The sequence below is a fragment of the Leopardus geoffroyi genome, chromosome B4 (assembly GCF_018350155.1).
Source record: "Leopardus geoffroyi isolate Oge1 chromosome B4, O.geoffroyi_Oge1_pat1.0, whole genome shotgun sequence".
NCBI lineage: Eukaryota > Metazoa > Chordata > Mammalia > Carnivora > Felidae > Leopardus > Leopardus geoffroyi.
This window is the reverse complement of record NC_059341.1, coordinates 75,188,231-75,205,276: the sequence shown is the minus strand read 5'-3', so window position 1 is coordinate 75,205,276 and position 17,046 is coordinate 75,188,231. Positions and strand designations below refer to the sequence as shown.

The following is a 17,046-nucleotide window of genomic DNA, read 5'->3' as shown; positions in this document are numbered from 1 at the left end:
TTGATTTCTCCTTTTTCCACCAAAGCCACCAGATGTTTAGTCGCCTGGGTGACACAGACCCTGTAGCAACATCATGATGACTGAGAGTTGCACCATCTCAGCTGACCTGGGGTTAAGCCACAAGCATCCTAAACAGTTTCTCCTATTGCCCCACAATGGTGTTGGGCCTCTGGGATCCCTGCCCACAGCTTGGATGTGTGCAGCACTCTAGAAGCCCTGGGGAGTTGGCTTGGCCTTGGGATGGGCTACAGGGACAATGTTGACAAACCCACGGGTGCTTTATCCTTGCTTTTTAATTCTTTGAAAATTGCGAAATGTTTTATATATGCAGATGGGCATATTAAACGTAAAATCCTATTTTAATAATTTTTGTAGTTTATTTATTTTGAGAGTGACAGAGAGAGCAAGCAAGGGAGGGGCAGAGAGAGAGAGGGAGAGAGTCCCAAGCCGGCTCTGCATGGTCAGCACGGAGCCCGAATGAGGGGTGGAACTCACAAACCATGAGATCATGACCTGAGCTGAAATCAAGTGTCGGACACTTAACCAAATGAACCACCCAGGAACCCCATTCATAACAATAAAAATAATAAGACGCCTATACCTACTACTCAAAGAAATAGGATATAGTGCCTATGTAAGGCCTCTGCATGCCTGTCCCCGATCTCAGTCCCTCAAAGGTTTCTATTAATCATTCCTTTGTTCTTTTTTTTTTTTTAGAGTCTTTATTTCTGTGCATGTGCGTGTATGTGTGTGTGTGTGTATGTGTGTGTGTGTGTGTCTAAACATTGCAGTTTAACAAATGTCAATCTAGCTGTGATGGGGACAGGCAATAGTGTCACTATAAGTACATCAAAGTTCCCAGGAAAAGAAAAGCTAAGAGAGACGGGATCTACATCCATCTGTGATCAGGGTCCCCTCCACCCTGATCCTTATCCATCCCACTTCCTTCCTTCGTTTTTAGAAAATTAAAAAAAAAAAAAACCTTAAGTATTAAAAAAAAAAACAAAACTTAAGTAAGATTTGGGCTTCTCTGGGCCTCATTTGCAAAGAGTGACATTAAAGCACTTACCTCCCGTTGGGTGATTTGAAGAGCAAATGGGGTAAGACTCAAACGGGCTTTGAAATGCCAAGTCGTAGCTCCGAGATTCCATTGGAAAGAAGCTCAGAAACTCCCAAAGGTCCTCCGGAAGCTACCTCTCTCACTTCGGGGTGGGAGAACATGGTACTGTTCATAACTGGCTTTCTGTCTTCTATTTCTTCTGCCCTGAGGGACCCTCCTGCCCTGGGGCCAAGCGGCCATGCGATGGCCCTTGTGACAACTCAGATAGACTCAGATAGGAGGCAGCAAGGTCTGAAGCATCTTAGGGAGGCCGGAGGAGCTCTGAGTCTGGCCGCGTGGAGCCAAGGGCCCATCTGCCTAATGGAAGAGTTAAGTCAACCGCTTCCCGAGAAGGATTTCCAAAAGCTAGTAGGTTGTGTTCCCTCGGTCCTCCCCGCTCCTCAAGTGTGAAATCCATCTCCAGATGATAATGCCCATTTATCAAAGCCATCTCTGAAAACAGGATTAGTTCACTGTATATGACTCGCGGTATTCGGAAAGACGATTCGGTCAAATCAATGTGTTACGTTTTTGCTGGAGAAAAAGAAAAGAGAAAAGAAGAGGGAACAGGATTTTGATTACCTCGGCGCAGGGACACGGGGCTGTCAGTTCCGAGCCACGTGGCTGTGCGGAGCGGGGGTTGGAATATCAAGGTCTGATTCGGGCATGTGAGCTAGTCCGTTCCCCAAACAGAGGGGCTTCTATCTGCACTTGAGGGGGGGAGGGGCCCCCTTTTCTCTTGGGGGGGTTGCTGGGTAGAATAGAGGCCTCTGGCCTGCTTCAGGGCTGCTCGTGAGGTGAGTCGATGCCTCACAGCCTGTAAAGGAAAACGCCACTCTTCGGGTGAGGGTCGCAGGGTACAGAGAGGCTAAACACCTCACCCACAGCAGCCTGGCTAGTAGGCCGCAGATGCAGCCTTTGAACGCAAACGACGCTCTGAGCGGCCTCACCACAGCGCCCCCCGCAGATCGCTCCGGACTTGGGTGAGGGAGCCCGTCTTCTGCTCCACAGAGAGTCCGGAGGGTAAGCTGTGGTGTGGCGCGTCACGAGACGAGGGCGCCAAAGAAATCCTGCTCAGGCCTGCAGCCTGGGGAGCTGCCCGACCTCGCCGAGTTCCTGGCAGACGGGGGTAGGGGTGCAAAGGATGCCAGCCAGCCCTGGCACTGACTCCGGCTCTGGCCTTGGCCTGCCTGCTCTTCTTGCAGGGACGGAAGCGATGGCAGCCAGCACTTCCCTGCCTGACCCTGGCGACTTTGACCGGAATGTGCCCCGAATCTGTGGGGTATGCGGAGACCGAGCCACCGGCTTTCACTTCAACGCTATGACCTGTGAAGGCTGCAAAGGCTTCTTCAGGTGAGTCCTCCCCAGGGGCCAGCGGAAGGAGAGGAAGCAAGATTTCCCCGCATGAAGAGAACCCCTGCATCTTCCCTGTCTCTGTCCTTCCCATGGCCATGGAACATGCGAGCTCTCACAGCCACCGGGAGTAACAGGGTCTGGGTGAGAGTACCTTCTTCCTCCCCTCCTTTCAGCTCCAGCTACGTCCTCTGACCTTCTCAGAAATGGTTTTCCTGAGGTTTCTGTCTAGGTCCCCACTTTCCCATTACCCTTTGACCCATAGTCCCCTCTATTAACCCACATGTCTGTCCTGGAGTGACAGGGCCTCCTAACAGATGGATGACCACAGGCGTGCCCTTGGGGGAGTCCTAGAACTTGGCCTCAGAGCTTGTCCTCCCATCCACATGAAACCATTCCTTGGAACAAGGGAAATAGCACCCTGGTTGGACCTCTGTGCTTGATCTGTGCCCATATCTTCACCCATGGTTGGCTGTCCCAGGATGGAAAGCTCAGGCGATGTCAGCAACGTGCCAGCCGTCCTGTTCAGTCAGGGCCAGTTTCTCTACCCGCTGCCTCTTCTCTTCTCCAGCGAGCCCAGTGTCACAAGTGCAAACAGTATGGGGAAGGTATTGGAAAGGCTGAATAAAAGGTGTTCCCATCCAAAGGCAGGAGGGAAGGATGGGAAGGTGATGAATTGCAGTATAGGACTGAGAAACATGAGGAATGAGCATTGGGCATATATTGGAGAGAGAGCAAGCAGGAGAGAAGCCTGGAAGAAAACATGAAAAAAAGAGCTTCTGTATAAGAGTCTTAATTGGAGGTGAGTAAAGAAAAGGACAAGGCTTTGGCCATCAAGAGAGGAAAGAGTGAATCAGGTCCAGAACAAGAACGCAGAGGTCGGCCTGGTTGTCTGAACTGAAGGGCCCACCCACTGGCTTTGAGGGCAGAGTGAATCAGAGCCTGGGACATTGTGAGATGCCTGCCCTGCCCCCCCCCCCCCACCACCACCACCGAGCACAAGGACTCGTGGGCCGTCTGTGAACACAGCTCCCAACTCACCTGCCCCCTGTCCTGGGAACCAGCTGGCCTGGAGTTTCCCTGCCTTGAGCAGTCGCTGGGCAGCGGGGTTTCTGTGGGTGCTAATTGACTGTTTGGCCTGGCGCGGGTTGCCCACTTGGCTTCCTGGCAGGCTGCTCCCCAGCTTGGGGAACCAGACCAGCAGCATCGCTGGCTGCAGACTCTGCTGCCATGTGGCTCATTGCTCTGCACTTCCTGCAGGGTGGGCCTTCCAGAGCCCCACCTGGACCCTTTCCTGCCACGGCCTTCGAAGTAATAATGGGGAAGGAGGGTGTGTGTGCACATCAGGGCTGCTTCCTACCATAAAAGCAGCCAGAAGTGCGTGAGCTATAGTGGTGGCCGTGCCGTTGCCCTCCCTTGCTCAGATCTTTTGACTTCTCTGTTTCAGTTACCTCAACCACGCACCAGACCTTGTCATCTGACTCCTCTCGTATATAGTGTTAGTCTGGGGATTGATTCGATGACATATACAAAAGTACTTTAAAAAACATAAAGTATGATATGTTATTTTGGAACCTGATGGGTCAATACTTATGTCCTTCATGGAACGCTGCCCTCATGAAATAAACAAACATCTCTCCAGCCACACACCTTCCTTTTGTTTTTTTTTTCTTTGACACACTCACTCAATGGATTTTAATGAGCATCTGTTATCAAGGCACTGGGCTAAGAGCTGGCAATATGGGGACTCTGACCAAAGGTCATACGTCACCCATCTGCAACCCAAAGGTCTCCAACAGCTCTTGGGGCTGTTTGGTTAATTCCTAGATCCCTGTCCCCAACCCCCTCTCTTTCTAGGTCACCTATCCCTGGGGTTCAGCTCTGGGAGATGGGACTCTTAGGTGGCTGCTTATTGGGTTCTGACATACTGGAGGTCAATTCCTCGCCAGAGTGGCTCCAACTCCCATGCACCTGTGCTTCCTCCCCTCAGACACACCACTACTCCTTGAGGCAGGACCATGATAGGTAGGCATCTGGGTGGAGGGAGGACAGGTTCCCTGATGCCCAGGGCTAGGTGTGGGAAATGGCAAAATGGACAGGGATGGTACATTTGTATGTCACCCACCCTGAGCCCCTCTTTCCAACAACCCCTGCGTGGAAGTGCTGGTATTACGGGCAGCATTCTGCTTTTGTCCTGTTACCCTGTCCTTGTCTGCCTTGTGTCTTTACTGTCCCTGCCGTGATGACTGGGCCAGGATGCACTTTCTGAAGAGCCAACACCTCTTGTTGTTTGTCTTGATTTTGTTTGATAAAAATACACACCCACCCACCCACCCCCCACCTACCCACCACACACACACACACACACACACACACACACAAAATCAGTCAATCTTCGTTATTTGTAGATTCTGTATTTGCAAACTTGGCCACTTGTTAAAACTTCCTTGTAGTCCCCACATCAATACTTGCAGAATTTTGTGGTCATGGTGGTGTCAGAGTGGTGAAAACTTCAAGACCCACGACGCACACATTCCCAGCCAAGGTGGAACAAGGTGACATCCTGCCTTCTTGTTTCAGCTCTCATGCTACAAACAAGTGCCCTTTTTGTGGGCTGCTTAGTACCACAGTTTTTTTGCATTTTTGTGCTATTTAATGGTGATTCCACTGTTTAGGATGGCCCCAAGCATAGTGCTGAAGTGCCATTAAGTGGTCCTAACTAAGCACAAGAAAGCTTCGATGTGCCTTATCAAGAAAACAAGTGTTTCAAGAAGCTTCATTCAGACATGAGCTACAGTGCTGTTGGCTGAGTTCAGTTTTAATGAATCAACAATATATATTAAGTAAGGTCCCTTTAAATAGCACCTGTGAAACAAGGTTATGTATTGATTGATTGATGAAAATGTTGTGACCAGAGACTCCCAGGAAGCTAACCCTAGGAACAGTGGTTCAGTATGTGTTAATTCAGTGCTCATGGTGCCCTCACAGAACATAACTGTTGCCAAAAAGAAAAATCAATTAAATATACATAATTGCTCCTCTTTTCTCCCCCTTCCCCTTGCTTCTCCTTTACTTCATCCAAATTCTATTTGGTATTTTTCTATTTTTAGTCTATTTCAGATAGAACCCCCTTGCCACTTATGTCTGTTTGTGAAATCCTGATCCCAGGAAGAAAGGTCTACATATGGGGGCGGGGGGGTACCTTCTCTGTGTCAGGTTCCACATCCTTAGGAACACAAAGATAAATGCAACCAAGTCCTTGCTTTCGGGGAGTTCACTCAACCCTTTCATGGTGTTCTCAAGGAAAGAGGATCCCTTTCGTGCTGAGTCACTGGCTATTTACCAAGCCCTGGGGACCAGTCTGACCATTCAGTCTTTGGTTTGACTTCCAAGATAGTCAAACTAACCTACCATAGGAGCTCATTGTGGTCATCCCAGCAGGTCCAAAATTCATAATCAAACCAAAATGGGATTATGAAGGTTGGACAGTGACCACAGTTCTATTGATCTATGGTCAGACCATAGAGACCATTAGAGACCACTGTTGGCCAATTTGTCCTACAAGTTATTTCATGCTGTTTCTGCTTCATGTTCCTCTGGAATACATGGACATCCTGGGGGGGAAAATGATATTTCCAGTGTGAATAAAATGGCATGGGTAGGCTTGTAAAAGGTTATATGTCTTGGCTCTGTTAACAGCCAGAGCATAAGTAAGGGCCAGAGGGGAAAAATACATAGGTCTACTACAAAGGATATATATATATTGGATGATCTGTGGATGTGAATGAATCTCTGGTCATGAGTGGCTTAGTTCAGACTCTAATATAAAATAAAGGAAAAGGTATAAAGGACAGAAGAAAATCAGAGGGACCTCTTTGAAGAAGAGAATTAAGAGTATGGTGAAGTTTAAGAGGTGGTCCTGGGGGGTGCCTGGGTGACTCAGTCAGTTAAGCCTCCGACTCTTGATTTCGGCTCAGGTCGTGATCTGGCAGCAGTGAGATCGAGCCCCATGTCAGGTTTTGTCCTGGGCGGGGAGCCTGCTTGAGATTCTGTCTCTCTGCCCCTCCCTTGCTTATGCTCGCTTTCTCTTTCTCTGTCTCAAAATACAATAAAATAAAATAAGGGGAAAAAAGAATACAGATAAAAAAGGCGGAATAAAGAAGGTGGTCTTGGAATGCAGGGTTGAGAAACAGATCACTGCCTCTTCCTCTTGTCTTCTTCCTCCTTGTTGACGCCTCCTTAATCCAGACACTGTGAAGGCGTGCATTGCAAGTGCCAAGCTAACAAACACAGAGTGGAGAAATGCCTTCTTGTTTGTGGGCCTCAAGGTGCTCAGGGACCTTGTTAATTATGAGTCCTGTGGAGTGCAGGGGGCAAAAGGCAGGCTGGTGAGGATCTGGGAACACGAGGAATGTTCTGGCTTTTGGGAAGTCCCCCCGGCTCATACTGCAAGAGCCGTGATGTGAAGGGGAGCAGAGAAACGAGGCGGATGGCCAACGACTTAAAACTCAAAGGGCTTACGAGCACTGGAGTAAACAGAGAGGAGAGAGGAGCAGGGCGTTCTATGAGCGCCAGTAAATGAGTCCCCACGACATTGGGGCTGCCGGAGAAAACTTTGTCCAGTTCAGCTTGGCAGCTGGCAGCTTCTTCCATGGCCGCTCGAGACTGTGGCTGAAAGAGAACGAGGAAGGTTGTCCGCGGATGGGTCAAGAGTAGTTTTGGAAGCTTGGGTAGAGGAGGCCGGATTATTTGCAGAAGGAATGTCACTGGAGTTGTCAAGAAAGGCAGCTGCAGGCATGTGAAGAAGATCTTACGTTTTGGGGGGGAACTCAGCTCTCTCATCAAGGCTCATTGGCAGGAAGTCACTCTCGGCACACGCGGGGGTTGTCCCTGTGCTATGGCAGTATAGGGCCAGTGGAGAGGACCACCAGCGGTGACCCCTCATTTCTAAACCACCCCTCTCAGGGACTGTGTCTCTCCCAATGGCTTTGTGCCAGAGGAGACCCCCAAACGGCCTCTGCTGCATGTTCCTGGACTTTAGGCACTTTTTTTTTAAATTTTTTTTTAACGTTTATTTATTTTTGAAACTGAGAGAGACAGAGCATGAACAGGGGAGGGGCAGAGAGAGAGGGAGACACAGAATCTGAAACAGGCTCCAGGCTCTGAGCGGTCAGCACAGAGCCCGACGCGGGGCTCGAACTCACGGACCGTGAGATCATGACCTGAGCCGAAGTCGGACGCTTAACCGACCGAGCCACCCAGGCACCCCTAGGGGGCACGTTTTGATGGCTACTCTGGCTTGGATTGAGGTACGGTATATTCATAAGGAGGACGATGTTATGTAAGAATACTGGAAGCTTTGGAATCAAACAGATCTTGATTCGGATCCTGCTTTCACACTTATTAGCCGCGTGATGTGAAGCAAGTGATTTAACCCTCCAGTCCTTTTCATATCACCTGTAAAATAGGGATAATGCCCATCCTGAAAGGTCGTTGATAGCCTTGGAGATAATATGCAAAATACTGGCATCGAAGGCTCTCGGGAAGCGGAGGCTATTACCATCGTCCTTTTGTAGTGTGTTGCCTCTGAGAACAGACAGCCCTTTCCTCTCCTCTCGCGGAACCTGGAATGTGTGTGTAAATAACTCCTGTGCGCGGCTCAAAAGAAGCAGCAGCAGCAGAGCAAATGGTCCGGAAGGGCATATAAGTGAAAAGCAAGTCTCCTTCCCTACCCAGTTCCCGTGCCCCTACCTTCTCCAGAAGCTGTCGCTGTCACCAGCTCGCTGTGTTCGCTGCCAAACTCTTTATATGAAAGCACGTGTGCGGGTTTATGTGTGTGTGCACAGGCACGCACGTGCACGGGGAGGTGGGCGTATATACTAAACTCACCCTCCCGCTCTTGCTTTTATCTACCACAGAGCATTTCTTCAAGCTGGTTCCCGTTTCCACGTTCTTCCTCTGTCCTTTCCACAACCCCGTCATCTTGCATGGATATACTATGATGTGATGGACCAGTTCTTGCTCTTTTTTTAAAAAATGTATTGGAGGGGCGCCTGGGTGGCGCAGTCGGTTAAGCGTCCGACTTCAGCCAGGTCACGATCTCGCAGTCCGTGAGTTCGAGCCCCGCGTCAGGCGCTGGGCTGATGGCTCAGAGCCTGGAGCCTCTTTCCCATTCTGTGTCTCCCTCTCTCTCTGCCCCTCCCCCGTTCATGCTCTTTCTCTCTCTGTCCCAAAAATAAATAAACGTTGAAAAAAAAAATGTATTGGAGAGGGATGGAGCATGAGTGGGGGAGGGGCAGGGAGAGTGAGGAAGAGAGAGAATCCCAGGCAGACTCTGTGTACTGTCAGTGCGGACGGAGCCCAAGTCGGGGCTCGAACTCACAAACCGCGAGATCGTGACCCGAGCCGAAATCAAGAGTCAGGTGTTGGACCGACTCAGCCACCCAGGCGCCCTTGGACCAGTTCTCTCTCTTTTTAAAAAAAAATTTTTTTTAATGTTTTATTTATTTTTGAGAGAGAGAGAGAGTACAAGCAAGGGAGGGCAGAAAGAGAGGGAGACACAGGCTCCAGGCTCCGAGATTTCTGTGACACTCAACGTTGCGGTGGAGACAGAGCCCAGAGCTGGTACTTGGCCCCGGGCTTGGGTTTTCGCAAGGCGTGTCTCTGGTGATAGGGCCACCTACCCGAGAAGGACCCTACTGTCCCAAGCCCGAGACGCTGGCCTCGGGCACTTCAGGCTTCTGTGAATTGCCTGTCATGTTTTGATGAATTGGTCAATGTCCTCTCTCACCCCTGACTTTCTAGAAACTGTGTCTATATTTAGCCTGGCTGCACCACCCCTACCCCTCCTTCCTCAGCTGGGGTATAATTGCCAACCATCCAGAGGATGACAGGGTCCAGGCTTAGAGAGGAGCTAAGGCGATGGGCTCCCACGGAAACTCGAAGCTCGTGTTTCTCAAAACCGAACCAGCTCACAAGCAATTAGCACTGGGAGGAAGACAGGGCAGGGCATGGATCTTTAGGACAAAGCACAGAGCCACGGCTGGCCAATCTGGCTGCTCCGACTCCTTGTGGGCAGAGGCTAGATGACAGCCACATGTGTGGAAGTGCCCTTAGAAGGCAGGGGATCGGGGAACAACCAGGCCTCAAGCTCACAGGACCTACGGCCCGGCAACTGGGCTGGACTGGGCGTACCTGAAAGCCATTTCAGAAGAGGACCTGGGTCTGGCCGTCAGAGGCGGCGAGGGAGTTTCCATCTCCTGAACACCGACCCACGCTCCAGAGTGTGACAATGTTCTTTGTGATGGCTAACCTCCATCTTCCTGGCTACAATTCCAGGGTCCTGCCTCTGATTCTGTCTTTAGAGAAGCCAGGGCAGAGCTGCTTACTATAATTTTGCATACTAATAATTTAAGAGCTGCATGAATTTATGGGCTCCTTTCTGCGTTGTTCAACTAATGTGCAGACACGCAGCAAAGTTGGTGGGCTTTGGGACAAGGTGTGGCAAAGGGTGAAAAGCACAAGCGGCATTCTTTTCATTTTTTTATGTTTATTTTTGAGAGACAGAGAGAGAGGGAGACACAGAATCTGAAGCAAGCTCCAGGCTCTGAGCTGTCAACACAGAGCCCGACACGGGGCTTGAACTCACGAACTGTGAGTTCATGACCTGAGCTGAAGTCAGATGCTTCACCGACTGAGCCACCCAGGTGCCCCCACAAGTGACATTCTTACCCCAGATCTGAGCCTTACTGGGAGATAATGTGCCTGGCCAGAAGGCTTTTAACATTTTCTTCCTTCCTTCCCTCCCTCCTGCCTTCCTTCCTTCCTCTCCTCCCCCTCCTCTTCCTCCTTCTTCTCCATTTCTCCCTCCTCCTCCTCCTGCTTTGTTTCTCAGTACTCATGAGAGTACTTCCTACTACAGAGACAAAGCTGGAAGCAAGGATACTGGGTCCTCCCTCCCCAGTGTTTTCTTTTAAGCCAGATCTGCTTTTTTTTTTTTTTTTTTTGGATTCCAACCCAGCCTTGTTTAGAGTCCACTCCTGTTGTCAGGCAATCCTGGGCTGAGTGGCTATCTCCAAGTCCTCTGTGTGTGGAAGCCTGGTGGGGGGGGGGGCTTCAGATTTACAATGAGGAAGATAAAAGAAAGATGGTCATGGTCCACATCTCTTTCTGAGTGACCTTGCAGGTGGGGGAGGTGCCCACCAGTGAGAGTCAGAGGCAGGTGCACTAGAGCCCGAGGAAGGAGGGACAGGCCTCTGAGGGATGTGAGGCTGCCTCTCGTGGGGGGCCTCAGGGAGCTCTCAGCCCCCAGCACAGGGCTGGTGGGAGGCTTTGGCTTATGTGTCTGGAGGTGCCACATGTAGGCTCTTCCTGGTGCCCCAAACCCTGGAGAATGAACAGGAAGAGCTCTGAGCCAGACAAGACAGTGGGTGGAAGGAAAAAGCAGACCCTCCACTTCTGGGCAAAATGCCTAGTTGTAAAAAAAAAGGAAATGAGAGTTTACTCTGAATTAGAAACTTCTGGCCCTTGAATAAGTTTAGAGAATTACAGGCATTCTGGGGCCTGAGCCTTTGTGGTAATAGGCAGAGCCACAGGAGCCACGAGTGGGAAAGAGGGGGAGGAGTAAAGGAGTGAATCCATCTCACATCCGGTGGTGACGGCAGTATCTCATTTCGGGGTAGCCGGGGTACCTCCATATTTGCTTGTCCCTCTGGAGAACTACAATAGATGGATGGAGGCTCAAGGAGAAGGGCTTTCTAAAGCCCTTCTTAAAGGCAGGCAAAAGCCTAAAGTACAGTCCCTCCCTGGGTAGTCACTGCAGGGGTGGATGTGGCCTTTAGTGGTCTGGACTTGACCCCCATAGCCTCATGTTTCTCCACCTCCCTGTGTAGCCCTGTCTACCTGGGCCCCCTTGGGTCAGAAGAGGCATAACAGGAGGGTACGGGCAGCCAAGGTCCAAAACCAAAAGCAGCTACCTCGTGAGCCACTGGATCATCGTTGGCCTTGAGTTGTTCTCAAGAGCCAGCCGCCTGGAGCTCTTTGCCTGTGGGCTCCACCTCACCGAGCACCTTGTTTCTAGAGATGAGAGGGGTTGTACACGAAGCTAAAGCTGAGCCTCACATCTCTAACAGCCAACCAGGGAGACTTCACTTCTTGCTACATCACCTCGCTGAAAAGTTTCTTCCCCTCGGTGGTCCCATCTATGAAATGAGGAGGTCCACCAATAGTCTCTTGGGTCCCCTAACCATCTGTCCATTATCCGCCAACGAGTATGTTTGTCTTAAACTCCGTATGTCTTCTAGTGAATGTGAACAGTGAGCCATTTTTCACCAAGAAATAAAACTAGTGTGTGGCCAGCTCCTCTCTAAGAGAGAGAAACGGTTGGACCCGGGCCTTTGCTTCCAAGGCTTGAGCATCTATCGCCACAGCTCCTTGGAAGGTGCTGCTGCTCACAAAGAAAGTGATTCTGCCACCATCCCGCCCCAACTAACTCTGTCACCCGTCCTGGGGCAAACAAGGGGGGCCTGCCCCTGCTAGGGCTGGGAAGAGCACGAGGAACCTGTAGGACACAGATGATGCAGCCTCCCCAAATCCCATGTGGTGTGGCTGGCAGCAGGGGAGAAAGCCAGATTAAGGAAAATGAGCCCTCAAGCTTGCACATGCACGCATAGGCGCGCGCGCACACACACACACACATACGCACACACACAATTTTACATAGAACACCAGCGGCCGGGGAGACCAGCTTCCTAGCTAAGAACCTTTGGTAGTTTTCTGTCCTTGAAGAATCCTTGCTTCCTCTGCCTTTTGGAAAGCCAAGGCCAGACCTCAGGGCTCCCGCCTGCTCATCTGGCCTTTTCTCTCTGGACGTGTTACCTGGATGCCTAAAGCTGTGGTTCGGGCCCTTTCTCCCTTCTCCATGCACCCGTGCGCGTGTCTGTTCCTGGACCAGGGACGCTCTAATCACAGACCTCCAGGCTCTAGATGACTTAAAGCGGCCACTAGTGCCCTCACCTCTCATAATGGCTCACTAAAAGCAGTGAGGGCTGTTCTACAGATTTCAGGATTTTTGTTTCTTTAGTAAAAAAAAAATGTTTCTTTATTTATTTTTGAGAAAGACAGAGACAGAGCTCCAGCAGGGGAGGGGCAGAGAGAGATGGAGACACAGAATCTAAAGCAGCCTCCAGGCTCTGGGCTCTCAGCACAGAGCCCAAGGGGCTGATGGGGGTGCTTGAACTCAGGAACTTGGAGATCGTGACCTGGGCTGAAATCCCACGCTTAATTGACTGAGCCACCCAGACTCCCCAGTATTTTTAAAAATTTCACTAGGCTAATTCATTCATGTATTTCCTGTGTAGTAGTAGTGATAATAATAATAATAATAATAATAATAATAATAATAGAGTGAGAAGTAGAGTGCCATCAAAGTAAATCAGGGGCGCTATGCTGGCTCAGTGGGTAAAGTGGGCAGATCTTGATTTCTGGATCATGAGTTCAAGCCCTGGGGGTAGAGCCTACTTTTTAAAAAAAGCAATCATAGTAATAATAAATAAATAAATAAATAGATAAATAAATAAATAAATCCTTTCAAATAGTAAATAAAATAAATAAATGAAAGCGATGATGGGAGCAGAGTAGGCAATGACAGAAGGAGGAGGAGCCTGGAGTGTGGGGGGAGGGAGCGGTGGTCACTGAGAGCGGCCGGGGCCGGGCCCCAAACCCTCTGTGGGAGACGCAGAGATCCCAGGGGTCTTGCCGGCAGGTCTGGGTGGTCACGGTCCCTGCTGGCAGCCAGGGCCGAGGCTGGCCGGTGGGTGGCACAGAGGTGGCAGGTGCTTTCTCCCTCGGCAGGCGAAGCATGAAGCGGAAGGCGCTGTTCACCTGCCCCTTTAACGGCGACTGCCGCATCACCAAGGACAATCGCCGCCACTGCCAGGCGTGCCGGCTCAAGCGCTGTGTGGACATCGGCATGATGAAGGAGTGTGAGTGCTCGGGGGCCAGGGCGGGGGGTCGGCACTAGAAGGGGAAGGTTTCGTGCTGCTGTTCATGCAGGTTTGGCCCGAGAGGTGTGCGGTCCTTCCCCTGGGGCTGCTGGCGCCCTGCATGTGGAGCTGGGGCCCTGAGGCCAGAACAACAGGGTCCAGGCACCAAGAGGGTACTGCGAGCCTCTCTAGGGTCTGTATATGCGTCTCAGAGGCCTGGGACAGCCCCTCCAGAGTGAGGCCTGTGAGGAGGGCAGCGCGGGGCACTGCCTTCCTGAGCCCAGAGCAGTCCTCCTCCAAGACCACATCATTATACTCACCAACCTGCTCAATGACCCAGGGTTCTTTGGACTTTGGGAGGCTGAGCTGAGCTTGGGGAGGGACAGGAATGGTGGGGAGAATATTGAGAGCCCAGTTGGCATCCAGGGTCTGTCCCCCCTCCTCTGCCTCTGCAGCCTTCCTGCCACTCTGGTCCTTGGGCGGATCTGCCGGCTGGAGCCTAGAGGAGACCAGGGGAAAGAGTCTGTGAGGGGAAGCACCGGACTCTAGGATGACCCTCTGGATCCAGATAGAGAGAGAGGAGCAGTCCTAGGACTTCCCGTCCAGCTCTGGGGTTGGAGGAGAGGACCAACAGCAAATTCGTTTGTTCTAACTCTCGATTAAAAACAGCCCCTGGACTTTGTTTCTGAGCTGTGGTACCAGTTATTTGGTAACTAGAGTAGCCATAAAATTCAGCAGACCCTGGGAGGGGCTAGCCTGGCCCTCCCCGGCCTGGAGACCAGGGCACTGGGCCAGCCTGGGCATGGGTGCCCCCTGCACATTCAGCCCTGCCTGTCTGCAGTCTGCACGCTGATCCCCTCCTTGGCCCCGGGACAAGGCCTGTGCCCTGCTAAGCTGTGGGCCTGGGGAGGCTAAGGAGGGGTGCTCAGATGCAGGTACCCCGGGAGGCTCTCCTGGCTATGGGGCTATCATTTTGGGGGCGAGGGAGGCAGGTACAGGGAAGATGTGTCCGGAACAAGGGAAGAGTCACGGGATAGGGCTTAGGGGATGGAAAGTTTCTTCCTTGATGGGAAAAAAAAACCCTTCTCTGTTGTTGGGGAACAGAGACAGCATGAAGGCCCTCACCTGGAGCCTCCTCCTTGGCCCTGGGGATCACAGCCCTCCACTCCTGATCCCGGCTCCCCAGTCAACACTGACAGTTCTGGAAGAAGTTTCCAGGCTGTTGTTCCTCCTCGCCCCCACGGGAGCGGGCAGGCCTGGACATGCTGATCTCTCCTAGCCCAGTCCCCTGCCCCACCCGACTCCCGTGTTTATCCTGGAGCAGAGCAGGCCAAGGCTGAGTGCCTCATGCAGCTTCTCACACGCTGGCTTAGTGTGGCCTCCTCTGTGCGAGGCACGAGGGTGGACACAAACAAGATGCGGTACTTAGAGCCCCTGCTCCTGCCCCCAAGGAGCACACATCCTCCACAGGGCAGGGAGCCTGGGTCTCAGGCTTTTGCCAACCAAGAACCACCATGGTTGCACGTCTGGGATTCAGTAAGGCTCTGCCCCAGAACTTCTGGTCGGTGCCAGCCTCACTGCTGTTCCAGAAGCCCCTCTCCTAGATCTCAGGAGGAAGGAGGTGTTGCATCCATTTGGAATAGGGCGAACGCTCGGAAATATCTGAGACCCAGAAAAGTAAGACTACCAGGACTGGAGTCAGAAAGCGAGTCTCCATGTCTGCTTCTAGATCCCTCCTGGTCCGCAAAGAGAGCTCTGCATCCATGGTGATGAACAGGTCTTGGGTGCGTCCAAGTGCCTCCCCCCAAGAACACCGTGTGGTGGTGGTGGGGGGGGGGCAGCAATCCAGAAATGGATGCCCACCCCTCAACTCCCAACAGCTTTGCCCTTCAGCCATTCCACACACAGCCTCGGTCTTCCCCAACAGAGCCCTGTCCCCACCCTGTTATATAGCCACAGTAATCCCGCACCCCTGCCCTGCTATATGCCCAGGGCACTTGTGTCCTTGCCCTACGGTGTGCAACCCTGTGCTCCCATCTTGCTATATGCCCAGGACAGTCCTGGGTCCTCACGCTGCTATATATCCACTGTAGGCCCACACCCCTACTCTGCTGTATGCCCAGGGCAGCCCTGTGTCCCCCAATCTCAGGATGCCCGCGCAGGGAGCTCCAGTGAGTGAGGTGTGGGCTGGTAGAGCTGAGCTCTTGGAGTCTGGGCCCCAGAGCTCCTGTTACATGGAAAGTTTGAGCTAGCACTAGGCGCGTTCTTGCCACTGCTCTAAGGGAGGGTCCTTCAGGAAGAGCTGTAGTTCTCTGCGTCAATCTAGCCCAGCTTAAAGAAGTCTGTCAGAGTGTCTGAGCCTAGAGCTCCCAACTCAGAAACCTAGGAGAGCCGCTCATTTATCACCTGGGCTGGTGATTGCCTTAAGGCTCAGCCTCCCAGAGACAATTTTGTATCAACATTTGTAAAACCCCCGGACACCTCCGGGCAGGCTCGCTACGAAGGGAGCTGCAAACACAGGCTCCCTTCTGGCAGGGGCAGAGAGGGGGCCCTTCCCTAGAGGCAGCTCAGGAAGGGGAAGGGGCTGGGTGTGGGAAGTCCTACTGAGTGCAAGATACATGCAGTTTCTGGTTAAATTCTCATAAGAATCCCTAAAGATGTACATACTTCTGTTGTTTTTTTCATAGATGGGGAAGCGCAGAGGAATTAAAATTTCATGCTTTTAAGCTAATAAGTTGGTATGGTATGGGCATTCTGACCTAGGTCTGTTCGCTTCCAAGGGCCAGGTGAGTGGGCTCCACCCTGGCGTAGCCCGTCAGGTACCCCCAGTGGGCCAGAGCTCCCCCACTGTGCATTTCCAGGCACCTTCCAGGTGCCCAAAGGGATGGGCTTAAGAGACTGTTCCCACCGAAGACTCCCTTTCTCTTTCTTCAAGTCCTAGTTGACTTTATTCCTTGGAGCCCAAGAAATTCCATGGTTGAATTCTTACTTCTGGTTGACCTATCCTGCGTGGAAACACCTATATGTTAGTTTGTTGCATGTTTTTACAGATGTATGTCTTTTCTACCTAGAGTTAGCACAGCTCCTGGCACAGCATAGGTACTCAATAAATACGTGTTGAATACATTAGCTCCCCATTATGCTCATTTGTACCTCTGTATCTCCCACGGGTCTATAGATCAGAAAAGTCTCCCAAATCTGCTATCGTCCGTGTCATTCACTTGATCACGCTTCCAGAGCTTGACTTCCAAACGCAGTTCTAGACTTCATGAAACAGGGAACGTCCTGCATGGGAGCACCGTGCGCAAAGCCATTTTAGCACTCAGCAGGCAACCTAGACAGAAGGCAGAGAAGCTACAGAGGAGCCATATGGGTTTCACAAAACCTATAAACACAGCTCATGTGCTTTATTCACTGGACAGCCCATCAAATGTTCTTTCAGAACCTGTTCGCTCTTATTCTAGGTCAATGGCTTTCAACTCCAAAACATGGGTCCTCCTACGTCATGGTAACGGCATTTTCGGTAGCAATTTCTTGAGAAAGTGATTTTTAAAAAACGCACCATTCCCCGTGAAATTAGCAACCCCTTTAAACAATGACCTATTTGATAAA

General features: G+C 51.4%; 1 protein-coding gene across 4 annotated transcripts in view; it reads left to right on the top strand.

The window, feature by feature from the left end:
- Positions 1-17,046, top strand: part of VDR (vitamin D receptor) — a 58,002-nt gene that overhangs the window by 22,428 nt on the left and 18,528 nt on the right. For all 4 annotated transcript variants that reach the window (XM_045462625.1, XM_045462627.1, XM_045462626.1 and 1 more), the window contains exons 2-3: positions 2,305-2,452; positions 13,304-13,434. In XM_045462625.1, the coding sequence (XP_045318581.1) occupies positions 2,305-2,452; positions 13,304-13,434 (279 nt within the window). The remainder of the gene's footprint in view (positions 1-2,304; positions 2,453-13,303; positions 13,435-17,046) is intronic.